Source organism: Spinacia oleracea, chromosome 3 (assembly GCF_020520425.1).
Source record: "Spinacia oleracea cultivar Varoflay chromosome 3, BTI_SOV_V1, whole genome shotgun sequence".
NCBI classification, from domain to species: domain Eukaryota; kingdom Viridiplantae; phylum Streptophyta; class Magnoliopsida; order Caryophyllales; family Amaranthaceae; genus Spinacia; species Spinacia oleracea.
Window position 1 is genome coordinate 37,430,315 of NC_079489.1, and position 25,335 is coordinate 37,455,649.

Consider the following 25,335-nt stretch of genomic DNA (forward strand, 5'->3'; position numbering starts at 1 on the left):
GGAATTATATTGCAGTTTTTTTTTTTTTTTTTTTTTTAAAAAAAAAACTCAAAAGTTGCCCTTGTTTGCAACAAGAGCAACTTATGTGAAGCTTATAAGTTGCCCTTGTTTCAAACAAGAGCAACTTATGTGAAGCTTATAAGTTGCCCTTGTATGCGATAAGGGCAACTTATAAGTTTCACATAAGTTGCCCTTGTTGCATACAAGGGCAACTTATAAGATTATAAGTTGCCCTTGTTAAGGGCAACCTTTGATAATTTCACAAAAGTGACCCCCCCCATATGTTGCCCTTGCAATTGGCAACCTATAAGCCTATTTTAAGGGCAACTTATGATGTTTTTTCCTCTAGTGAATTAAGGTACCAAAAGGTCGGAGCGTTATAGTGTATCTTCCAAAGTCAACCCAAAACAAGATGTGTTTTTTTTATGACAAAAACAAAATAAGTATCACTACCTCCGTTTCATAAAGATCTTTACGATCATTATTTGCACAAATATTAAGACAAAAGTAGAAAGGTTAGTTGAATATAATAAAATATGGATAAAATAAGAGAAATGTGTAGAAATGTGGATGAGTGTAAGAAAAAAATGAATAAAGTAAGAAAAAGTTACTGGAAAATTTTAAATATGCGGGGTAAGAATGATGAGGGCGGAGAGGCCCATCTCATATCATAGAAGTGTTTCAAACACATATCCGAGGGATACACGGTAATTTCACCATTATTTTGAAAACTTTTGAATACCATATTTGAGAAATGAAAACCATATTTGAATTTTTGAGTACCATATTTGAACTTATTTTGATCTGATATGTTTTTTTGTCAAAATATATGTGAGATTGAAATATAGTTTCTCAAGAACGATAAGGTAGCAAATTTTCATATCTAAAAAATAGAATGAATCAAAGTATAAAAAATATTACATCCTCCATTTTTTTTAATTGCACCATCTGAGATTTCACGCTTGCAAATGCACTATTTTAATCACTAATATCTCTCATTGTACATTTTAAAAAATTATAAAAATTTGATGATTTGAAAGTATATTTAGAGACGAATCTAACCAGATCCCACATGAATATATTTTTCTTTACATATAAATCACAAAAAATAATTATATAAGAATATATAAATAGTGCTAAAACTAAGATGGTGCAATTATTAAAAATGAAGAAAGTATAAAACGGATTAAAACAAAAGTTATATCTCCCTAATTATGAAATATACCGTATAAAGTGTTTGGGCTCCCAATTGATTCTCAATTGGGCCACTAAGTCCAAAGCCCAATGGCTCTAAACGACAACATCAAACCTACCAATGGCTATTCAGCCATCCATTAAGGCCCAAGGCCCAATAACAATAAATGACCTATGGGCATTTATTATGCAAACACTATAAATAGGCCGCCAAGGCTCACACCTCAAGGTACGTCCAATTTACCGCCTTAAGACTACTCTTCTAGAGAACTTCTCTCTAGAATCCGAGCATCATTCTTACTTAGGCATCGGAGGGGCTTTCCTCGGAAACACCCCCGAGGCTAGTGACTTTGCTCTTGTGCAGGTGAATTCGGACTCCACTCATTCAAACAAGCAAGATCTTCAACACATACAAAAGGGCCTTCATTCGAAGCCCATTGTTTCCATCTTTACAACACCGGAACAATTTGGCGCCGTCTGTGGGGAAGAACACTTCAAAGCCTTTGAAAGACATCAATCACCTCTTTCCGCGAAAATGGTGAACGATGTTGTTAACAACAATGACGACGATATGATGGTGCGGTCAGATTCAGAATCTGACCAAGAGGGGCACCCTCAATCGATGGCGAGGTCACAGCCAAGCAGAGCTACGACCGCCACAAATGCAGGACCTCCGATTCCAACTAGGGAAGAGCTCACTGCGGCCATGACCATCATGCAAAACTTCCTCTTCAATGAGAAGCAGCAAGGACTGGCAAATGACCGCAGAGAAGAGAGGAGGACCAGGCGAAGGCTGAACGAGCCACCCAGTGTGGAAGTGTCCAGACCCGAACGAGAACTCCTTCCCTTGACAGGTACACACTTGACGTCGAGGTGGATGGAGAGCACGTGGGACACCCAAAAAAGGGCACAACAGCAACCAGATTGGTTTGCGAGACCATCGCCTACTCCAACAGCTCTCCAAAGCGAATCAACTACTCGTAATCCTCGGATCCGAAGCTCGGTACTCAGCAGGTTGAGGCCCTCGGTCCACTCAAGGTTAAGACCTTCGATCCATACGAGACTCGGGGTAGGTGAGTCGAGCAGATCTGGCGAGCGACCCGAGGTCAGTAGCCGAGAAAGAAGAAGAGACGGGAGGCATGATCGAACCCCTAGCCCCCATCGTACGCCCGAACGTTCTAATCACAGAGCCTCGGCAAACGAAGGCATCAGGGCTAGACTCGGGAAAAGAATCATGACTCCTACGTCATCCCCTTTCTCGGACGAGCTGATCATGGAAGAAATACCGAAGGTAAGGCTGCCAGCTCACCTAACCTACAGCGGAATCACAGATCCGAGGGATCATGTCATCTCCTACGAGCAGCAGATGTTCTTGAGTCCCTACTCCGAAGCATGCTGGTGTAAATACTTCCCAACCACGCTAACCGGAGTGGCGGGAGAGTGGTTTAGATCGCTGCCGAAGGGATCGATCAAGAGTTGGAAAAAGCTGAAAAAGAGATTCTGCACACAGTTCGTGAGCAACAATCGCCCCGAGCGAACCACAGCAGAACTGACCTCAATCCAACAAGAAAGAGACGAAAGTCTGAGAGAATTCATGGCCAGATTCATGAAGGAATCAACAAACATACCAAACTTGCAGCCAGACGTGGCCATCTTCGCCTTGAAGCACGCGCTCCAGGAAGGGAAGTTCCGTGACGAACTCTCAATGAAGAACCCCTCCAGAATAGCTGACGTGCTCCAAATGGCTGATGCGTTCATCAGAACCGAAGAGTTCAACAAGGCCGCTGCAAGACTGAAAGGATCGTCGGATCCGAGAGACACAAAGAATACTCAGAGCAAGCCCGAGGGCGGCTCAAGGAAGGGGAAAGAGAAAGTAGGAGCTAGAGAGATGAGCCCGAAGAAAGACGGGAGAAGGGGTGAACTTCAACCCAAGTACACCAACTACACTCCACTAGCTCTGCCCCGAAAGGAGATATTCAGCCTCAATAGAAATGACGAAAAGTGGAAACTACCTGGGAAGCTCAAGTCCAACCCAGCTCGGAGAAACAAGAACAAATGGTGCGAGTTCCATGATGACTTCGGTCACCATACCGAAGAATGCAACTCGCTGAAAGACAACATTGAGGACCTCGTTCGCCGAGGCTACCTGAAACAATACTTGTTAGACCGAAGGGAGGAAAAAGAAAAGGCCGCAAGCGGCAAACAACACGAGCAACCCCAGAAAAGGGTCTACGAAGCAACAGGGCACAAGAAAAATGACATCCTAGTGGTGTTCGAAGGACAGAAGTCTGGCCAGGCCAGCAAAAAACACCTAAGAGCCCTCTCCCATCGGGTCAACTTCAGCGCGGTTGGAGACAACCAACCACACCCCCCGAACATGACCTTCACTGCTGATGATTGCTTCGGAGTCCAGTACAAACATGACGATCCTCTGGTCATTTCCATGGACCTCAACAACCACAACGTACATCGAGTGTTAGTCGACGGAGGAAGTGCCGTCAACATCATCTTCAGAAACTGCTTCGAGCAGCTGATCCTCGAAGAACCAGAGGAAGCACTGACGAAAGTCAGTTATCCTCTGATCGGATTCAACGGATCCGCAGCTATCCCTCGAGGAAAGATCACCCTGCCAGTCACAGTGGGCGAAGGCCAGGCAGCAAAAACCCTTCGGGACGAATTTTTGGTGATGGACTGCGACTCCGTATACAACGTAATCATGGGGAGAACCATGATTCACAAGATGCAAGCAGTCCCCTCCACATACCACCAGCTGATGATATACGTCTCGGATGCAGGATTCGCCGAACGAATCAGAGGTGATCAAGAAGTGGCGAGAAGAACCTGCCACACTGCTGTCCGAAAACCCAAATTGGAGGACGGCCCCGAGGAAGGAAAGGGAGCTAAGGGAGAGGAAAGCGAGGCAAAAAGGAGAAGAGCAAGCACGAGCAGCTTGTCTCCCGCAGAAGTTGATGCCCGCCCCGAAACCCCATCTCCCGAACCAGATCAAGAAATGGAGGATATCTTCCTCGAAGATAATTCAGACAGGAGCGTCCGAATAGGCAAGGGCCTAAGCTCGGGGCTCCGAATCGATTTGATCCGACTACTCAGGGATCACAAAGACATCTTTGCATGGTCAGCAGCAGATATGCCAGGGATAAATCCGAAGCTGATTTGTCACAAGCTGGATGTCAACGCTGAAGCTCGGCCAATCAAGCAAAAAAACAGAAATTACTCCTCGGAGAAAAACAAAGCCATCGCCGAGGAGGTTAAAAAGTTGCAAGAGGCCGGATTCATCGAACCATGCATGTATCCGAAGTGGCTGGCCAACGTGGTGATGGTCAAGAAAGCGAACGGCTCATGGCGAATGTGCGTAGATTTCACAGATCTGAACCGAGCCTGCCCCAAAGACTGCTATCCCCTGCCAAGGATAGATCAACTGGTTGACTCCACCAGCGGCCATGCACTGCTCAGCTTCATGGATGCCTTTTCAGGCTACCACCAAGTATTCATGCACCCCGATGACAGGGCAAAGACAGCGTTCATCACAAGCGCAGGAGTGTTCAACTACAAAATGATGCCTTTCGGCTTGAAAAATGCCGGAGCCACCTACCAGAGGTTAGTTGACCACGTCTTCGCCGACCAGAAAGGGAGGAATGTGGAGGTCTACGTGGATGACTCCATCGTAAAAAGCATCAAGGAGGAAGACCATGTCAAAGACTTGGCAGAGACCTTCGGAAATCTGAGGAAATACAGCATGAAGCTGAACCCAAAAAAATGCGTCTTCGGGGTGAAGTCAGGGAAGTTCCTCGGATTCATGGTGAGCGAAAGAGGAATTGATGCGAACCCAGACAAAGTCCAAGCGGCATTGGATTTACCCGAGCCGAAGACCAAGAGAGATGTGCAGAGGCTAACCGGCAGGTTAGCCGCACTAACAAGGTTCATATCAAAAGCCTCGGACAAGGGAGCCCCCTTCTTCAAGGCACTGAAACCAAAGAACCTCCCCGGAGGAGAAGCAGAACCAGTCAAGAAAAAGGGGGTCCCGAGGAAAGTGGATCCCGAACTGATATGGGAACAGGAGCAAAAAGAAGCTTTTCAGCAACTCAGAGCCCACCTAGCTCAACTGCCGACACTGGCCAGACCAAAGGAGGGGGAAACCCTGTACCTATATGTCGCAGTTAGCCCTGGAACCGTCAGCGCAGTGCTTCTTCGGGAAGAAGAAAAGAAGCAACAGCCAATCTACTTCACCAGCCGAACACTCACAGGAGCCGAAACCCGGTACCCACTCATCGAGAAAGTCGCATATGCAGTAGTGGTAGCTGCACGAAAACTGAGGCCATACTTCGACTCCCACCAGATCACAGTGCTAACTGACCAACCGCTCGAAAAAGTACTCGACAAAATAGAGAGGTCAGGAAGATTGGCTGCCTGGGCCTTCGAACTATCAGAGTTCGGCATCAAATATCAGCCGAGGACAGCAATCAAAGCACAAGCATTGGCAGACTTCTTGGCCGAGTGCTCATACCAGGAAATGTTGGATGATACGAAAAGCACTTGGGAGGTCTTCACTGACGGATCTTCCACAGTAAACGGCTCAGGGGCAGGAGTTGTACTAATCCCCCCGACGGGGAAAAGCATAGAGTATGCATTGAAGTTCGGCTTCAAAGCAACCAACAACGAGGCCGAATACGAGGCCGCAATCGCAGGGATAGAGCTTTGTTTATCCCTGGAGGCCGAACATGTTCGCCTCAAAACTGATTCCCAGCTTGTAGCCAACCAGATCCGAGGGGAGTATGAGGCCAAATGGCCCAGCATGACAGCCTATTTAGCAAAAATTAAATCCTTAACGTCAAAGTTAAGATCCTTTGAAGTCATCCTCATTCCCCGAGGACAGAACACGCAAGCAGACGCACTGTCAAAACTCGCAAGCTCAACACTCATCGACCTAAACAGGTCGGTCCACGTGGAAGTTCACCAAAAGAGAAGCATCGACTTGCTACCCACCACAGTATGCAGCTTACGTACCGAACCTAGCTGGATGGACGCAGTAGTTGCATACAAAGAAAGGGGAGAACTTCCCGAAGATAAGCTGCAAGCGAGAAAACTGAAAAGATTCAACAGATGGTTCATCATCAGCGCCGAAGGAGAGCTCATGAGGAAATCATTCTCTGCTCCGCTGCTAAAATGTGTGGGTCCAACAGACGCTGACTACATCCTAAGGGAAATCCACCTCGGGATATGCGGAAACCACATTGGAGGTAGGACATTAGCACATAAAGCCCTTCGGGCTGGGTACTGGTGGCCCACTATGGTTTCCGAGGCAAAGCAGATGGCAAGGAAATGCGAGAAATGCCAAAAGTTCGCACCAGCCATCCATCAGCCAGCTCAAACCCTACAATCAACACTGTATCCCTTACCATTCGCACAGTGGGGGTTAGACATCATTGGTCCCTTCCCCTCAGCGACGAACCAGAAGAAGTGGTTGATTGTAGGAGTCGACTATTTTAGCAAATGGATCGAAGCCGAAGCTGTCTCCTCCATCACCGAACCTCAGGTCCGCAAGTTCATATGGCAGAACATCATCACAAGGTTCGGCATACCAAGACTGATGGTCTTCGACCACGGGAAACAGTTCGACAACACCCCGTTGCAAAAGTGGTGCAAACAGTTCGGCATACACCTAGCGTACTCGGCAGTCTGTCACCCACAAAGCAACGGGCAAGCCGAAGCTGCTAACAAACTCATCCTCAACGCACTCAAGAAAAGAGTCGAGGATGACAAAAACAAATGGTTAGAAGAGCTACCCGGAACGCTATGGTCCCTTCGGACCACTGAAAAAGAAGCTACCGGACAAACACCGTTCCACCTTGTATACGGATCCGAAGCTGTTATTCCTGTGGAAATCGGAACAGAAAGCCTGAGGATCCAGGCATACAACAGATATGATGGGCTCCAAGGAGAAAGCAACAATCAACTTCTATCCGAAGCTCTCGATCTACTGGACGAAGCTCGGAACGATGCAAGGACACTCAACGCAGCCTATTTGCAGAGGGTCAACAAGCATTACAACCGAAGAGTCAACGCCAGACCTCTAAAAGTCGGTGATCTAGTACTCAGAAACGCCGCCTCGGTTCAGAAAGGACGGATCCATGGCAAACTCTCAGCCACTTGGGAAGGACCATACATCATCCATTCCGAAAAAAGGCCAGGCACGTATATGCTGAAACAGTTAGATGGAACAATCCTGAAGAACCATTGGAATACCGATGTTCTCAAGAAATATTTTGTATGATCTCTGTCTGTAAACCAAGTAAGTTGTTTAATGAGAAGAGGAAAGCCATTGGCACCATGTGTTTCATTAAACTTATCTCTATAATTATTGTCCCTTTATATATATATGCAGCCTCGGATCTGATCAATCCGAGACTAAAAACAGGTTGACTTTGCCCATTCCTTGATAAAATGCAAGAAATGACCAAATCATACACTTCAGGGAATCGTCCAGAATCCTCGGATTCGCGGTACCCTAATAAAATTTGTTCGCAACAAACAGTCGCTCGAATCAAGTTATAAAACTCCGGCTCAGATCCACGGATCGCCGAAGGCATAACTAAAGAGGCAGACTAGCGATCTCTTGCCCAGGTTTCCGAACCACAAGAGATCGGAAGAACAATCCAAACCTCTGAGCAGATCGACGGATTTGAAGAGTCTGGAAACTAAAGAGTCTCTTAGCAGATCTACGGATTTGAAGAACTCGCAAAACTAAAGAGTCTCTTAGCAGATCTACGGATTTGAAGAACTCGCAAAACTAAAGAGTCTCTTAGCAGATCTACGGATTTGAAGAACTCGCAAAGTCAAAGAGTCTCTTAGCAGATCTACGGATTTGAAGAACTCGCAAAAGTTAAAAAGTCTCTTAACAGATCTACGGATTTAAAGAGCTCGCAAGATCAAAAGGTTTTTAGCAAGTCTACAGAAAGAGGAGCTCGAGAAATCTACGGATCTAAAGACCTAAAATTGCGAAAGTACAAATTGAAAAGAAGCAGCCAAGTAACAAACATTCATTTTTTATTCAATATTTGGGGGGAGTACAAATACACTGAAAACCTCAAAAATTGAAAACAAAATGAAACAGTTAAAATCGGCAGCCATCAACAGACAATACCGGCCTACCGAAGTACTAAAGAAAGCAAAAAGAAATGAGTACAACGCAGCGCCGAGGCAAAAGGGGGAAAAGCAGGCACATATTCGGAAGTCCTCAACTGGAACCGACCGACTCTGAAGAAGACGACTGCCCGAATCCCTAACTCTTGGGAGTCTCAGGAGCGGCCCCTAGGGGAGCATCCTTCGAAGAACCCCCAGCAGTGGTATCACCTTCGGAAGTTGCCTTCTGGGCCCGAGCCTCTGCAAGAGCAGCTTGGCGTTCAGCTTCAGCTTCATCTCGATCAGCTTGGCATTCCACCAAGTGGTCCTCGGCCTGCATCCATAGAGGAACTTTCTCGTTCCAAGGGAAGTGAGGCATGTGCTTCGCAAACATGCGCCGAGCACCCAGGATGCCGTTCCAATACTGCTCTCTACACTGATCAGCAGTGTAGAGGTTGACTCGCTCCTGCTCCAGCTTCCGAATATAGTCATCCTTTTCCCGAAGCTTCAGCCGAAGGACAGGCACCTTATCAGCTTGCTGCTGGATCAGCTCCCGATGCTGGACAAAATGGTGGAGCCTTAACTCCGCCTCTTTATGCTCCTTGTCGGCCGCTTCAAATTTAGACTTCACCTCCTGGAAGAGTCTATCTTTTTCCTCAAGTTCGCTAGCGAACTTAGCGGCCATATCCTTCTTTTCCTCAGCAAAGGAAGCGATCTTCTCAGCATCCTCTTCAACTCGGAAGATGAGCTGGCCAACCTCGGTCCCGATCTTCTCAGCAGACTCTCTAGCCTCGCGACTATAGTGAAGGTACAGCTGCTTGAGTTCCGTAAGCTCGGAGAGGAGTTGCCCAGCCTTCTGGTCCAAAATGGGAATATCACGAGCATAAGCCTCACGATATTTCCTCAGTTGTTTCTCCTCAACCGAGCTACACTCGGAAGCGAACGAAGACCAGAAAACAGCCTGGGAACGAGAGAAAGATGAGCAAAATAGGAAAAACATAAAACAAAAACACAACTCAAAGAGAAAAATCTAGCAAATTACCTCGTTCAGATAGTACTGGGCCATCATAGCCGGATTCCTCTCTTCGGCCCCAGGAACCCTCCACTGCGGGTTAGCACGAAGCAGATTCTCCCGAGCAGCCTCGGGGCCCACCAAGGATCCCACGTGAGCCAAGGGGTCCTCTCCCAAAATCGGAGCCCTGGCATATCGAGCCATCGCCTCCCTTACTTCTTCGGGGATCCGTTTTAGCGGAACATCCGAACAGGGATCAGCATGGATCAGCCTATCCAGGGCCGAGGTAGAAGTAGAACCCAAAGTTGAGTGGCGCCTCTTCCTCGTCAAACCTTGCTCGGGCTGCTCCTCCTCTCCAGCAGAGGGAACCTCCTTCTGAACCTCGGGGACCGCAGCTTCGGGGCCCGAGAGATCTATCATCTCCTTGTCTGGACTCTTCTCCCTCTCGAAGGGAAGATCAGCAGACTCCTTCTTCTCCCCAGCTACCTCAGGGACATCCGAACCAGAAACAAAATCGGCTTCAATCGCCTCCATCACCTCGGTGATATCCTGGATTTCGATCCCCAAAGCAGCAGATGGTTTAAGGGGAGAAGGGATGATATCTTCCTCGACCAGCGGCTGATCCACGGGCGGCGGTTCAGCAACCACCACACTCTTTAACTTCTGCCCTGGCAAGGGCATGAAGTGAAGAAGATTCTTAGGAGGAGGCATGACTTCCGAAACCGCTTCCTACATAGCAAGCGTTCAAAGATTAGTTTCCGAAAAAGGGAGAAACGAACTACAAAAAATCCAAGTCAGAACAAATACCTTCTCCGAGGGCTGAGAAGCCTTCGCTTTCTTCGGATGCGTGGACGGCCTCAAAAGAGTGCTACCCTTCCTTTTGCGTTGATCCTAAAAAGGGGAGACCAAGGGTCAACGAATATAAAAGAAGAAAAAGGAAGAAATAGAGAAAAAAGCGGGAAATACCCGGTTCCTAGATAAAGTGATATCTATCCGAGCCGGAGATGAAACCGAAGGAACGGCACGCGGCACAGCGTCAGTCCCAGGACCCTAAAAAGATGGTCCAGGACCAAGACGTTAGCCGACGGCCAACCGAAAAGAAAAAGATAAACAGAAAATCGAGCTTATAAATGAACACTCACCGGGTCCGAAGTTGTCTTCAACTCAGGAAGCACAACCTTCACAGGAACAGCTTCAACAGAAGAGGCGGAATCCCACGGATCAGCTCGAACTTCGGATATCCGAGCAACCCCCGAAGGAGACAACACGTAATCCTTCAGACGAGGATTACGAGGGTTATCTTTTCCGAACTTGTACTCGGGAGCCGGGTCGTGAATAGTCTTCAAATCCAAAGAAATGCCCAACTTCTTAGGATCAATGCAGCTAAAGCCGTACTCTGCAAAAACAAAGCACAAAACATGTCAGCAAAACGAAACAGGAAAGAGGACAAACTCACTGAAAAAACGGTCTCAGCCGAAAGACACCTACCCCTGTCAAAAATCCTGCTGAGACCGGCAACAGCAAGAATGTCCTCCCTCAAAATGTAATTGAGATTCGGGAGCCAGCTAGACGGCAGTCGATGGTTATCCTCTTGAGCCAAGAACCACTGGAGGAGGTCCACATAGTGGCGATGGTTCCGATCTGGAGCTGCCACACCCCTCATATCAGGATCAGGAGCCACGAACCACTTCGGAGGACGATAAAAGTTGGGATGCTTCGGATCCGTCGGCACACGGACGAGCAACCACTCCGTCTTCCAATTGTGGTCAGAGCTAAGGTAGGGGTACGCCGTGATGTAGTTCGGATCCCCCCTCTTTCGGGACTTCTTGTTGACAATGGTCCACCAACCATACCCATCACCCTTGGAAGCATGGTTGAGAACCAGATCGTGAAGATCCCGAAAAATAGCGACAGAGCAAGGGAAATTGACGAAGTCACACACCCATCTAAATCCGATTATGTGCCTCATAGATTTGGGTGTGAGCTGGGCCAAACTAATGTTGTACGACACCAAAAGCTCGGATACGAACGGATCCAAAGGAAAGCGGAGACCATTCTCCAAATGGTGAGTATACACGGAAATGAACCCCCTCGGTGGATGAGTCACCCGAGGACGCTCTTGTTCAGGAAGCTCGCACCAGTACCCCAAGGCATGCTGAATTCCGTATAGCTCCTCGGCCTTCCGATGATAATTCCCTAACTTCGCTTCCACCAACCAGTCACCGCTGACCGATTTCTCCAACGGACCGTCGATCTGCGTGGTCTCATGCAAAATTGAGGCATACTTGCCCTTCGGATCAGCTTCCGTCCAATGAACTGGAAACTCGGAGTAACGACGACGAGCACCCGAAAAGCCAGCTCTCTCACCAGAGGTTGCGCGTTCATCTTCGGAAGCATCCCAACCAATCGAACTCTTCACCAACGGCCTCTCCGAAGGTCGACCCCTCGAAGATTTCGGTAACCTCCCCGAAGGCACGTTCTCTCTCTCACTAGAGGAACCAACAACGAACTTGCTTTTGCCCCTATTCTTTGCCATGGTCGCGAAATCTCGATCTAGGGTTTAGATTGAGGGGTAGAAGGAAGAGCGAAGAAAAAAAGGAGAACTCAGAAGCAAATTACCTTTTTCCGAAGCGGAATTCGCCGATAAAGCGAACAACACAAGTTCCCGAAGTCTAAAGTTGGCCGAATTTCGTAGATCTGAAGAAGCAAATTGCACTGCGATCGCCGGAATTTAGAGAGAGAATGGGTTTGAAATAAGGAGTAAAAAGTTCAAAGGGAGCAAAGCACCCAGTATTTATAGAAAAGATAAAGGGCGCATCAACTTCCTCAAACCCACGATCTCCATGACACATTACAATTCCCAACACTTGTCATCAATGCAAATCATCCCTTTTCAAAAAAGAGAGGGAACCTTCGGACTTCTGACAGCTGGAAACCCACCCATTTAATTCTAAATGGACCGGGTCTGGGGGGCATGTTGTTTGGGCTCCCAATTGATTCTCAATTGGGCCACTAAGTCCAAAGCCCAATGGCTCTAAACGACAACATCAAACCTACCAATGGCTATTCAGCCATCCATTAAGGCCCAAGGCCCAATAACAATAAATGACCTATGAGCATTTATTATGCAAACACTATAAATAGGCCGCCAAGGCTCACACCTCAAGGTACGTCCAATTTACCGCCTTAAGACTACTCTTCTAGAGAACTTCTCTCTAGAATCCGAGCATCATTCTTACTTAGGCATCGGAGGGGCTTTCCTCGGAAACACCCCCGAGGCTAGTGACTTTGCTCTTGTGCAGGTGAATTCGGACTCCACTCATTCAAACAAGCAAGATCTTCAACACATACAAAAGGGCCTTCATTCGAAGCCCATTGTTTCCATCTTTACAACACCGGAACATAAAGTTTGCATGAAATGTTGTTAAAATTATGGGAAAGGGCGGCGGCAGGAGGCAAAACACGGTGACAACCAAAGGAGAAAGGAATGAGAGAAAGATATGTTCGATCTAAGTGGATGTACCCGTATCACTTCCACTTTAGGAAAGAAATGTTCAAATAAATTGAAAATTGAAAATCAACCCAACAAATTCTTCATTTTTATATAATTTTTTTAGTTTAATTTTCTGTGGCTGTCTCCTTGACCGTCATCACTTTCATTAATACACTCTCCCTCCAGGCCACCACCCTCCTCCTTCTCCTCCCTCTTTCACAGAAGTCCCACACCCTTCAAGCCTTCGCTTTCGCCTACCGCCTCTCTTTTAATGTTTTCATCGACTGTTTTCTCTGATTTCGCTAAAGCGGCGCGACCAGTATAGTAATAACCAAATACATAACCATCTTCATATCTCTTCCAAATCTAGCGATTAGATTCGCTTTACACAAAATCTAATCTCTCTCCTCAATCCTCATTACCCCTTAATTCCCAAAAACTTTACCCAAATGACTAATGACCCTTCTCTTATTTTCCTAAACTTTCTAAGATGTACTCGTTGACCCATGTCAACTTTGTGTTCATCTCCCTCTTTTCAGGTCAAATTTGCCCCATTTTTTAGATCCGTTTCTTCTTTTAGAAATTTCCGATTATAGAAACCTATCATTGTTTCTTGTACTTTGAATTTCCTAAACTTGGAAAGATTACTTTGCGGCTATACTTTCCTCTTCTAGATTTTGTCTGCTATGGATTCTTATATGGAAACCCAGTTTCTTAGTCATAATCATCATAATAATCATCAGCAGCAGCAGCAGCAGCAGCAGCAGCAGAACAATAATACTAATAATAATAGTTCAGGGTTGTTGCGATTTCGTTCGGCCCCGAGTTCTTTATTCAACGAATACACCCACAATTGCGGTGATTATGAATCATATGAAAGAAAGCCACCAAGGTTGAATACTCAAAATGGATATTCAAGCTCAGCTCAAATGGCGGCGGGTGAACAGAGTATTCATTTGCCTCCTCAATATCCAAAGCAGAGTGGTATAAGCACTTGTTCTTCTTCATTGGAAAGGTCAAGTTCCATGGAAATCAATCTCTCAACAACGGCGGCGGTGACGAGACCGGGGAACTGTGGTTTGAATCTTAATCGCCAGAATAGCTCCCCTGCTGGATTTTTCAATCATCTTAATAACACCCAAAATGGTAATTTTTTTTTAAAATTTTGCAAACCAATTCAAGTTTCTAGTTTGAGTATTGGTCTAGTACTACCTCAGTTGTCATTTTACTGAATCGAATTACATTATCATGATAATTAATTAATTAATTTTGGACGGACATAAATATTAATTAAATGATAATTAATTCCGGACAGAGGGAGTAATCGGATTACATTATCTAACATGACAATGAATTTCAGACGGGGGGAGTAATGGCTGGGTAATGATAGGAAGTGTTATCTTAAATCTTAACACCGCCGCCTCGAGTTCTTTATTGTTTTTAAATGCAGTAGTGTAGTACGCCACCGCCTTAAGTGAACTAGCTTGGTTTTCACATTGGCCTATAATAGGATGCAGTGTGATTATTGTTGCATAGTTTCTCAAATTTACTCGAGGTAATAGTTTGATTGTTATTGCAATAACTTTTTTAATTTTAGGATAATAAAAGGGAATACTACTTTATTTTTTTTCTTTCTATATTTTGCATAATTTAGGATTAAAAGGGAATACAACCTTTTTCTATATTTGCATAAAAGTAATTTATAAGTACCTTTTTTTTGGGGGGTTAAGTAGAAGGCTCCATTGGGTCGTAAACTCGTATGGGTTAACATGACTCAGTTGGCATTGGCAAGGCCCTTTGAAAGTGCCCCGACTTCTAGTGGGGTTTGTTGGGTTGGTACTTGGTAGTAACCGTAGTACGGAGTATTAACCATAAAAAAAATTAGTGGCAAAAGTAAGAAAAGCTTGAACGTGACTTTAAGCTAAAAAAAACAAGGTAAAAATGACGGAAATGATAATGTTACTATTAGTAGGTAGGATCAGCAGAAAGTAGAAATGGATTTTTATGGCTAAATCAGTATGTAGCAGTCACTTCCCAACTTCCCATCATGGGAGCTCAATAAATTAATTAAGCTGCTTTCTTTTGATGTCCTTGATTTGGACCTTTGAATTGTTTGTGCGCCATAGATTTATAGTCATCAGTCATGTATGTATGATGTATCCCCATTTTGACTTTCGAACAATTAATCAAGTGGTCACTTCAGCAAGTCTTGGTGCCATATCCTTTTTTGTGTTTACTGTCGTCATTTCACTAAAACTATCTATTGTAGATACCTAGTATTTTGATTGAAATGTGTGGTATATCCGTATATGTTGGCTCACGTACTGTTCGTTCCACGTATATCAGTTCTTATTCTGAGCTGTGTTGGACTGTTGGGTGTCTTATACCTGGATTTTGTGATTTACTACAGAGCTTTGTTTAATATCTTAAGCTTATGTGAAATCTTAATTATTAATTGATCGATATGTTTGGATTATATTAAGATTTAAGAATGTATTAGCGTATAATTTACCACCTACTACATACGGAGTACTTCCACCTCTAGTATTATTAGCGATTCTGAATGCATCCACCTTTAGAGTCTAGACCTCTAGTCTGTGTGACTGTGCCTTCTTAAGGTAGTTTTACACTATACATATGGTGCTAATGTAGAAGAATAAAATTAAATGACTAGTATTTAGATTAATTAAGATGTTGATAATAACTTGTAGGGTATACTGTTATGAGGGGTCTCGGGAACTTGAGAGTAGCGAATGGTACTAGTGGTGAATCTAGTCCTCGTGCTATTAGGCTGAATATGAGCCACTTGCCACGAATTCCTGAGCTCGGGAATGAAATTGTCAAGGAATCAAGTCCAGACGGAGTCAAGTTCAGAAACCATGAGACTGATGCTGGGTTTGACAGTACCAGTCCCACAGGATACTCTTATGTTTCTTGGAATGATTCTACCTCAGATGCTTCTCACCGTCTTTCCGAGGTTAATGTCTATACTGTGGAATATTCCATTCTTGCTTTATAGCTCTCTAATATTGTTGTTTCAAATGATTATTAGAATGGTGGGCTCACAAACCGCCCTGCTGTATTGGCGCATCATTTGAGCTTGCCTAAGACTTCAGCTGAAATGGCTGCCGTTGAGAAGCTGCTGCATTTCCAGGATGTGGTTCCTTGTAAGGTCAGAGCCAAAAGGGGTTGTGCAACACACCCTAGAAGTATTGCTGAGAGGGTAAGCTTAGTACGTGAAACTTTTGGTTTTTAATAAAAGTAATCATGCATGCTACTTAATTATCTACTTGTATTTGATTTCAGATGAGAAGAAACCGAATCAGTGAACGTATGAGGAAATTGCAAGAACTCGTTCCAAACATGGACAAGGTTGGTCCATGTGAATGTAGAATGTGCTTCAAAAACATGATACTTGTGTTTATTAAAACATCTCTTTTATGAATTATGATATAGCAAACCAACACATCTGATATGCTGGATTTAGCTGTTGATTACATCAAAAACCTTCAAGACCAGTATAAGGTAAGAAGGTTTCTCATCGATATCAGCTCATAGAATCATATTTTCTAGTAAAAAACTCAGGCTTATTGCCACTACAGTCTACAGGTAGTATATATGATCCTCAAAAGCTCTTACTGTTGTCTAATTACAATTTGGTCTTCAAGAAACAACCAAAATGGCTCTAAGGCATATATGTTTCATCCAACAGTTATCAACGTTTATGTCTGTTTGCAGGTTCTAAGTGATCATCGAGCAAAGTGCAAGTGCATTAACTAAATCAGCAATCATCAACCATAGCATAGCAATTCAGTTTCCTCGCAAACGATGGGCTTAGACCTTTAGATGGAAGATGAAGAGGAGAAGTAGTAGCAGCATAATATATTATATATACGGAGTAGCATAAATACATATACTCCATAATAATAACAAGTAGGGTATTCCGAGTTTTGGACTGTACTTCAGGGTGTTTCTGCTCTCGTCCAAAGGATGTGGAGGATCTTTGATACCTTTCTTAGAAATGTAGATTTTGATGAATTATTGTTGCTTATTTCCATGTAGGTGGAAAACTTAATAATACTTGAGGATCAAAAATATGGCAATAAATATGTATAGAAACTAGCAATTTCCCTACTTGGGATCCACTAATATCTTAATAATAGGAGGGACTACTTTATTAAAGTTTTCTGTTGCCTTTTAGATCTCGTACTAGATGATGGAAGCAGTACAAGTTTAACAAAACAACAACCTTAATAATTCCCAGAGCAGTTAAGATTTGATGGTTGAACAATATCTAATTCCCCTCTATCTAGTTCATATTTGGAGCAGGTACCTTTTAGATTGGGTCGCTTACGGTTACGGGTGTAGGTTAGTTTAGGCCGGGTTAGATCAATAAGTACTTGAACCTCTCACAAAAATGGGTTTTATGACTTTAATCTCATTTCCTTTTTTTATGGTTTCCTTGTAGTGTAGAACTTGAGTTTCCAACTTCCTTTTACTCTTTTCTTCAAGCTGTGATCAACAAAAGTTGTCCATAATAATGACAACTTGTGGATTTTACTCCTAGTTGCAAGTTAATATAACTCATGCCCCAAGTAGTGTCCATCGCAAAAACAACTTTTTTTTTTTTTTTTTGGTAAATCAATATAAAAATTTATATCATCATCAGACTCTAATAAGAAGAACTTGCGTTGTTTAAATCTTGATAAGTTAACTAGACCAAGATAGTTGAAATTGTCCTATTCATTTGGGACAAACATAGACATAAAACAAATCTTGTTTGATTTTAAAGTTACGAGTTTGAGTTGAGTTATACATTTTTGAACTTTCTAACTATTAAATCGAGTCACGTTATAAGTTTTCGAACTCTATGTATATTAAGGGTGTGTTCTTCCGAAACTTAAACTTATATGAAAGGAATTTATCTCAATTTATTGAAATTGATTAAATCTGATTGACTTGATATGATTAGAAATTATTGCATTTGCTCAGACCTGATTACAAGATAGTAAATTAACTTAAGAGTGCCAACTTATAAGATCTAATTGAAACTCATTAACCGGATAAGATATGATTTCAAACATAAAACATTTTTGTAAAATTTTTAGGTGAAGAGACACACATTAAATCGAGTCAAACTCTAATCACATCATTAGCCGCCTAAATATGGCCATTTGGCCCATATGTCCTTTTTAAAAAATTGCTAGATGACTTTGGCCAACCTTTAAATAATTTGTTTATAATAATAATAATAATAATAATAATCAAGTGAGATGAGCTTGGCTCTGAAAATTTCCAACAAAGGCAGGTAGTAAAAAGCCGTTAAATTGGGCCCGCTTCAGCCGTTGATCTCTCTTTCCTCGTTCCCTCCTCTGTTTCTCTTTCTCTTCCAGTTTTCCCATTGATCATCTTCGCTCCAATTCTCTCAATTTTATTTTATCGATTCGAACCCTAACCCTATTCTACGATCCGAACCCTCTACCAATTCATGTTTATTTCGATCATACATTAATACCCAGAAATTTTAGCTATTCAATTACCGATCTTCTGTACAAATTAATTGTCGTACGATCATAAAATCTGCGATCAATAATAACCGATTTTGAAAAGCAATTTAGGGGATTTAGGTCAAATTTTTGCATTTGATATTCGATTGAATAAAGGATGTCGAATTTATACGGAGATTTTAATCAGAAAATCGATTATGTGTTTAAGGTGGTATTAATTGGGGATTCAGCTGTGGGGAAATCCCAGCTTTTAGCTCGATTTGCGAGGAATGAATTTAGTGTTGATTCAAAAGCAACAATTGGGGTTGAATTTCAGACCAAAACCCTTGTGATTGATCAGAAGATCGTCAAGGCTCAGATATGGGATACTGCTGGCCAAGAAAGGTTTGCATTTTCATTTTCACTTTCACTTTCTTGCGATGTCATTAAATTATTTTGTGATCACTTATGTTTATCGCCTGTTCTGGTTGATTAGCGCATTTTGTGTCTCTTCTCGTTTCAGCATGATCATTGTTGCTGTATGTTTGTGGTGGTTTTCGGGTTATTGTTTTGTTTGTGGTGTGGAACTTTTGTAATGTTGACCAAGAATTGCAGTATTTCTCCTTTTAAAGATTTTTGGATGATTGTTTCTTGGTGATGATTGGACTCAGCCATTTGTTTCAAATTGCTTTTCTGGGGGTGTCTGTGTCACATGGGAATCGAGTTTTTACTACATGGGATACATTTGGGTTAGCTATTAATGAGTACTTATTTTTAGGAGCATTTGAAATCCATTAGAATGTCATAGTTCTTCCCATAATACAACTGATTTTTAGTAGTAGGCCAATTGAGCACTAGAATTGGCTTTAGGTACCTGGTGTTTTATATTCTTGTTAGAAATAGAGGTACGAAACATTTTCAATGCTGAAATGAAAGATTGGGAAGAAGGAACTTTGGATAAAGATTAAACTTTTTTATGGAAAAGTTGAAATCCACCATTCTTTTCATCATGTTGCTTTATACTTGTCTTCCTAGTAGTACTCATATCATGTTTCCATCCATTTCTATGTTATCTACAATGAGGTACCTTTTGCGGGCTCTAATGTTCACGTGGGGCGTTGATAAACAAAGTGTGCTTTGTGTGGGGATAAAGATTTTGATGAGAGAGTTGGATAAGAGCTCTCTTTTTTTGGGAGGAAAGTGGAAAGCTGCCATATCCTCTTGCTATATACAGAGTAGATTTTGTTGGAAGCTTGTTCTGATTTGGCTGTTTTGAGCACATGTTTTCTTTAATTCTTTCTTTAATTCTTGTTAGGTTTTTTGTGGCCTTCGTTTTAGCTTCATCTTTTGCACATGTTTTGCGTGCTCCCTTTTCATAATGTTCATATTGGGATTCTGTATTCTTTTTGTTATAACTTTTTTCCTTGCTGTATTCTTTAGAAAATATATATACTGATATGATTGTGATAATTCCCCAGAAAAATGAGATAAGTATTTACTGATTCATAAGAAAGACAATATGTCATTTGTCTACACCAGTATGGTCCATGACCTAAGGCTTCATTTTATTGTTCTTTAGAAGTGTTGATGATTTAATTTTATTGCATCTCTCTATCTTCACTTCTGACTCTTCATTTCATTTGCTTATGTTCTTTATCTCTACTGAAGATGTTTCTGACCTTTTTTGGGTTGCAGTTGTGGGTGCGATAAGGCTTGTGTTATCATTTCTAGCTGTTATTCCTTTCGTTCTTAACCTCAATATCTTGTTCCTTATCTCTTATAACATTAATTTATTTCCCGAAACAGCAAGACGCTTTCAATTGTTGTTTCATACTTTGATGTATTATGCAAACACCAGATAGTTCTTAATGTGCCAGCTTCAGAGATATGTTGTGTTTTAAGGAGAAAATTAATCGTCAACATTAAACTCGCCTGAAACTTTTAAAGAATGATATGGAATAGTGTATTTTTTGTTTAAACAGCCGGAGAAATCTAGTTTGTATTTACCCTGGCAATTTTTTTTCTTTTCCCTCCTAAGCAGCTAGACATTCATCATTTCTCGGACTTTCGTCTATGACAACTTTTGGTACTTCCTACAACTGAAATTAAAAATATTAGGTCTTTGTAATTTGTGTTTCTGCTAAACCATTGAATCATTGATCAGTGGACTAGTTTAGCAAAACTAGCTTTTGTAGCTGTTCCAAGTATCAGAACACATACTGATTTCCAGTTAACACTGGTGTCGTTTATTTCATAGTCTTTGATTTAGGCATCATAACATCAAGTCTGCATCATCAGTCATTAGATTCTGACTTAGGATGTACAGAACATCTGAGTTTGAGAACGACTCTTAAAGACATGCAGACAACATCGCAACAAAAGAGGATCCCTGGAATTTGGAAAGAATGAAACAACAATGAATATGTTCAGGACTTAGCTTGAGTTAGAGAAAAAGGAAGGCGTATAACTGCTGCTTCGTCTTTGGCTGACAATCTTAGAGAGAAGGGGATGGGAGGGAAGAGGAGGAAGAGAAAATAGAAGGGATGGGGGAGGGGTATTAAGATTGTTTTTTTAACATTAAAAAGATTTGGTTTTATTAAAAAGGAAATGATAAATTCTCCAATCCTCTTCCCATTCGCCATCCCATATCCAACCAACGAATAATGGATCCTTCATCTCTCTTCCCTCCAAATTCCTTCATCCAAACACCCTATAAAGGATTTGGTCAAAACATAAGTTATTGCAGTTGATAAGATTAATATTCTGGGATGTTTTTTCTCACACTATCCAAGAGTCACGATTTCTTCATAGAAGTACAATGAGCACCAACTTGTGCTGAGGGATGAGAAATTACTGAAAAGATTTACTTCCAGGGATAATATACATTTTGATCTCATTACTAATTATAGCTGAGATCTTCCGGTGGAAGTAAGAAGAGAGTGTTGCTTTTTTTATTAACTCCGATCATAAAACCTTAAGTACAATCTTCACTGGGATACTTGAACACCAGAATTTATCTTTTGCTTGTGTCAACGATGTCCACAATCCCCAACATAACATTTGCTAAACTAGTTTTCTAATTTCTGTTTAAACATTTTCTCGTACATGTTATTGCTATCTCTAAAGCTTCTGATGGCCAAATATGGCAAAAGCATTAATGGTCAATCATTGAAAGAGTTTAGCAAATGTTATGAATAAAATAAATTGTTTGTCATCTGTGCCTGTGTTGTTTGTTAACAACGTGTTTTACTTAGGCAACCTAATTGTACACAACAAATCAATAGCAGGGTTCTAAATTGCAGTTATGGTAGTGACCACAGTTGATATTACTCATTGCGGAAGGATACTTTGTGGTGACATGTAAAGGATCATGCTGGTGTGGCATGAATTTCAAGTCAGTCGTATCAGCTGTATGGGCCTATTAACGGTTCTATTTTGTATCGACCATGATTCAAACCTGATGTACAGATTCTAAGTAATATATTATTCGGTGGAAATTGAAAGCAAAGTTGCAATACCAGCTTGTGGAATGACCAAATGTATCTTAGGCTTCAGTTCTGCTGTCTAATTATTTCTGTTAGATTTCTCTTCTGCTGTGTATAATCATTTCCCGTATTCAGGTATAGAGCTGTTACAAGTGCATATTACAGAGGAGCAGTTGGAGCAATGCTAGTATATGACATGACCAAGCGTCAATCATTTGATCACATTGCGAGATGGCTGGATGAATTGAGGGGGCATGCTGATAAAAATATCGTGATCATGCTAATTGGGAACAAGTGTGACTTGGCTTCTCTTAGGGCAGTTCCAGTTGAAGATGCAAAGGAGTTTGCTGAGAGAGAAAACCTGTTCTTCATGGAGACATCTGCTTTAGATTCGACAAATGTTGAGACTGCTTTCTTAACCGTTCTGACTGAGATATACCGAACAGTCAGCAAGAAGACTCTCAGTGTCAATGGTGATTATGATGTAAGTAGCAATGCAGCTCTACTCAAGGGAACCCAGATTATTGTTCCTGGTCCTGAGGTAAATAACCAACCGAAAGGAGGTTGCTGTACTTAAATTATTGGTAACTCAGACTCCTTTTTTTCAAAACAAAAATTTTGCATTAAACCAAAGCTTGTGTCAGGGAAATTCTAAACCCGATTAGTCCAGAGATCGAATGAATTTAGGATGTAACGCTGTATAGATCTTTTTAAAGCTTCCTACGTGTACGTCAAGAGATCTTCTGAAAGAAGATGATGATTACTGGCAAGTATTTCCAAAATTTTCATTTGGAAGTTGTTTCTAAGAAAACTTGAGCAACTTTTTGTGGGTTTTACCAAAGTGCAATAGATTATAGTTTTTGCTGTTTTTCTTGGGAGGATGATTTTGGGGTTAGTTGTCCTTTTCAATCTAGGGATTGTTAATCTTGTGGATCATTTTGAGTTCATATTATGTATTATTGACTTATTATATATACGTGTGTGTATCTAATATCATTCAGTTCTGATGGACTAATTTCTAAATTCCCTACTTGGTTTGTTATTAGTTTATTGGATTATTCTTGCGTGGATCTGATCCACTATAATATTAGCGTGGATCCAAAATTAATAGTTTTCTCCAGCACCCTCTTTACACTCACAGTGGCCTTTATTGTTCATATATATAGTAACTATAATAAATTAAACACCAAAATTCTTAGACATAATAACCATTTTTTGAAGCATAGAAACCCTATGTTTTTAAAATCGAATTGTAACTTAAAATCACATTATTCAAGCACAACATCTATCAACGACACTAATTTAACATTTTTTCATAATAATCTTAATAAAATGCCAAAATTAGGAACAGTTTGTTGACTTTATTTAAGGCATGGTCCACACTAAATTTAGTGTTGACCAAATCCATTCAGAGTTGGCGTAGTTTATTATGACTTCTTCAAATCCATTAAAAAATCAAACTTTTGTAGTTACCACCTTATAAGTTCCGGAACTAGCCCAAATTTTTGGCTGCATATCTATGCATGCAGAGCTGGGTGCATATGAGGTTTTTTAGACATCGTGAAACAGTTAAAATTGAACATGATGATAAAAAAAATGAATATGAAAAAAAATATCCTTCTTCATACTTGTCTTTTAATAATTTAGACAAATTAAGTAATATTAATTAATATATCAGAAACTCTAGTACGTCCGCACAAGTTTAATCACTACGCTACATTTCGGTAGAAAATTATCATTCGGAAAATAAACAAATAAAAAATATGAACATTTATGAATCTTTTTCTTCTTCTATGTGTTCCTCTTTCCTCTATGTTTCTCTCTCTTTTCTGCAACTTTTCTCCATCTTAATAGTTCTTATTTGCCTTCCTCGTCGATAAATTTTCTACCACCAATTGCAAACGGATTGAGTTCACCAACTTCTCCTCCACCTCTTCTTCGACTTTGTCTTTTTTCCTCGTTATATTCTGAAAATTGAACATAGAACCTTTTTTAATTAAAAATGAACTTGACAGGATATCAAACATAGTATGAACATTAAATTTCTAAAACTGAACATTGAGTTTTAAAAATTGACATAACTAGGAATAATAAGTGATTTTTTTAGAAACTAAAAAAAAATAACATATTACTGATTTAAACACATTTACTCCAGAATTGAGTATTAAATATTTTAACAGTAATTCAAATTTACAAACCCATAAATCGAACATTCATATATCCTTATTAATGAACATGAGACTTTAGAAACTGAACATCACACAAAATTATTGAACATATAGTAATTTTATAAGTTGAATTTAGTTGAACATGATTCTGTAAGTTGAACATAAGACTTGAGAAACTGAACATCACACAAAAGTGTTCTTATTTATGAACATATCATAGTTTAGTAAGTTGAATTTAGTTGAACATGATTCTTTATAAGTTGAACATGAGACTTTAGAAACCGAACATCACACAAAAGTGTTCTTATTTATGAACATCATATTTTAGAAGTTGAACATGATGAACTATAAACTGAACATGACAATATTTAGACATCGCTACTTTTGATCTTTCAGTAAAGAGAACATGAATGTGTACATAATTCTTTATAAATTGAATATGACATGTAAGAAACTGAAAATCGCACGAAACTATTGAACATATATTAGTTTTTTTTTAAAAAATAAATTAGTTTTCCGCACTCCAATCAACTAACCAAAATCTCGCAACAAGGAAACAATTCCAAAAGATTAAGAAGCAAATATATTAACTACTCTCTTTTATACAAGGAGGTGGCAAATATATGAACATTATTCTAATATAAGTTGAACATAAGAATTGAGAAACTGAACATGACACACAAGTGTTCTTATTTATGAACATATCATAGTTTTATAAGTTGAATATGGTTCTTTATATGTTGAACATGAAACTTGAGAAACTGAACATCACACAAAAGTGTTCTTATTTGTGAACCTCATCTTTTATAAATTGAACATGGTAAATTATAAACTGAACATGACAATATTTAGACAACGCCACTTTTGATCTTTTAGTAAAGAATAATGAACATATGCTAATTACTGTTATTGCTTGTCTTTCAGTTGAATATGATTTTGTACATAATTCTTTATAAGTTGAACATGAGACTTGAAAAACTGAACATCATACAAAAGTATTGAACATATATTAATTTTTTAAGTTAAAGTTAGTTGAACATCATTTTATTTAAGTTGAACATAAAAGTTGAGAAACTGAACATCACACAAAACTATTGAAAATATAATAGTTTTATTAGATGAATTTAGTTGGACATGATTCTTCATAGGTTGAATAAGAGAGTTGAAAAATTGAACATCACTCAACAGTGTTATTATTAATTTCATCAACAATATTGATTTGAACATCTACATTTACAATTTAAACATGACAAATTCAATCTAGAAACAATCGAACATTCGAACACCAAACCACAACAAAATAGTACAAAAATTCCTAAAAAAATCAACAAAATCAAATGTAACAGCGGAAACATCAAAA

The 25,335-nt window shown here is 40.8% G+C and overlaps 2 protein-coding genes across 2 annotated transcripts; both read left to right on the top strand.

Moving 5' to 3' along the window:
* The first annotated feature begins 12,911 nt into the window (after positions 1-12,911).
* LOC110776380 (transcription factor bHLH130) lies at positions 12,912-16,981 on the top strand. The gene is made up of 6 exons (XM_021980935.2): positions 12,912-13,982; positions 15,548-15,813; positions 15,889-16,059; positions 16,143-16,208; positions 16,293-16,361; positions 16,575-16,981. The coding sequence occupies exons 1-6, from the start codon at positions 13,523-13,525 to the stop codon at positions 16,614-16,616; spliced, it is 1,074 nt and encodes a 357-aa protein (XP_021836627.1). The 5' UTR covers positions 12,912-13,522; the 3' UTR covers positions 16,617-16,981.
* Positions 16,982-18,097: 1,116 nt separating this feature from the next.
* Positions 18,098-22,852, top strand: LOC110776381 (ras-related protein RABA4d). The gene is made up of 2 exons (XM_021980937.2): positions 18,098-18,727; positions 21,943-22,852. The coding sequence occupies exons 1-2, from the start codon at positions 18,501-18,503 to the stop codon at positions 22,382-22,384; spliced, it is 669 nt and encodes a 222-aa protein (XP_021836629.1). The 5' UTR covers positions 18,098-18,500; the 3' UTR covers positions 22,385-22,852.
* The last annotated feature ends 2,483 nt before the right edge of the window (positions 22,853-25,335 follow it).

Excerpts from the sequence above, each read along its gene's own strand:
- LOC110776381 (XM_021980937.2), top strand. The coding sequence starts at position 18,501 with ATGTCGAATTTATACGGAGATTTTAATCAGAAAATCGATTATGTGTTT. Across the intron at positions 18,728-21,942 it reads GATACTGCTGGCCAAGAAAG|GTATAGAGCTGTTACAAGTG; the intron begins GTTTGCATTTTC and ends TCCCGTATTCAG.
- LOC110776380 (XM_021980935.2), top strand. The coding sequence starts at position 13,523 with ATGGATTCTTATATGGAAACCCAGTTTCTTAGTCATAATCATCATAAT. Across the intron at positions 13,983-15,547 it reads TCTTAATAACACCCAAAATG|GGTATACTGTTATGAGGGGT; the intron begins GTAATTTTTTTT and ends AATAACTTGTAG. Across the intron at positions 16,060-16,142 it reads CTAGAAGTATTGCTGAGAGG|ATGAGAAGAAACCGAATCAG; the intron begins GTAAGCTTAGTA and ends ATTTGATTTCAG.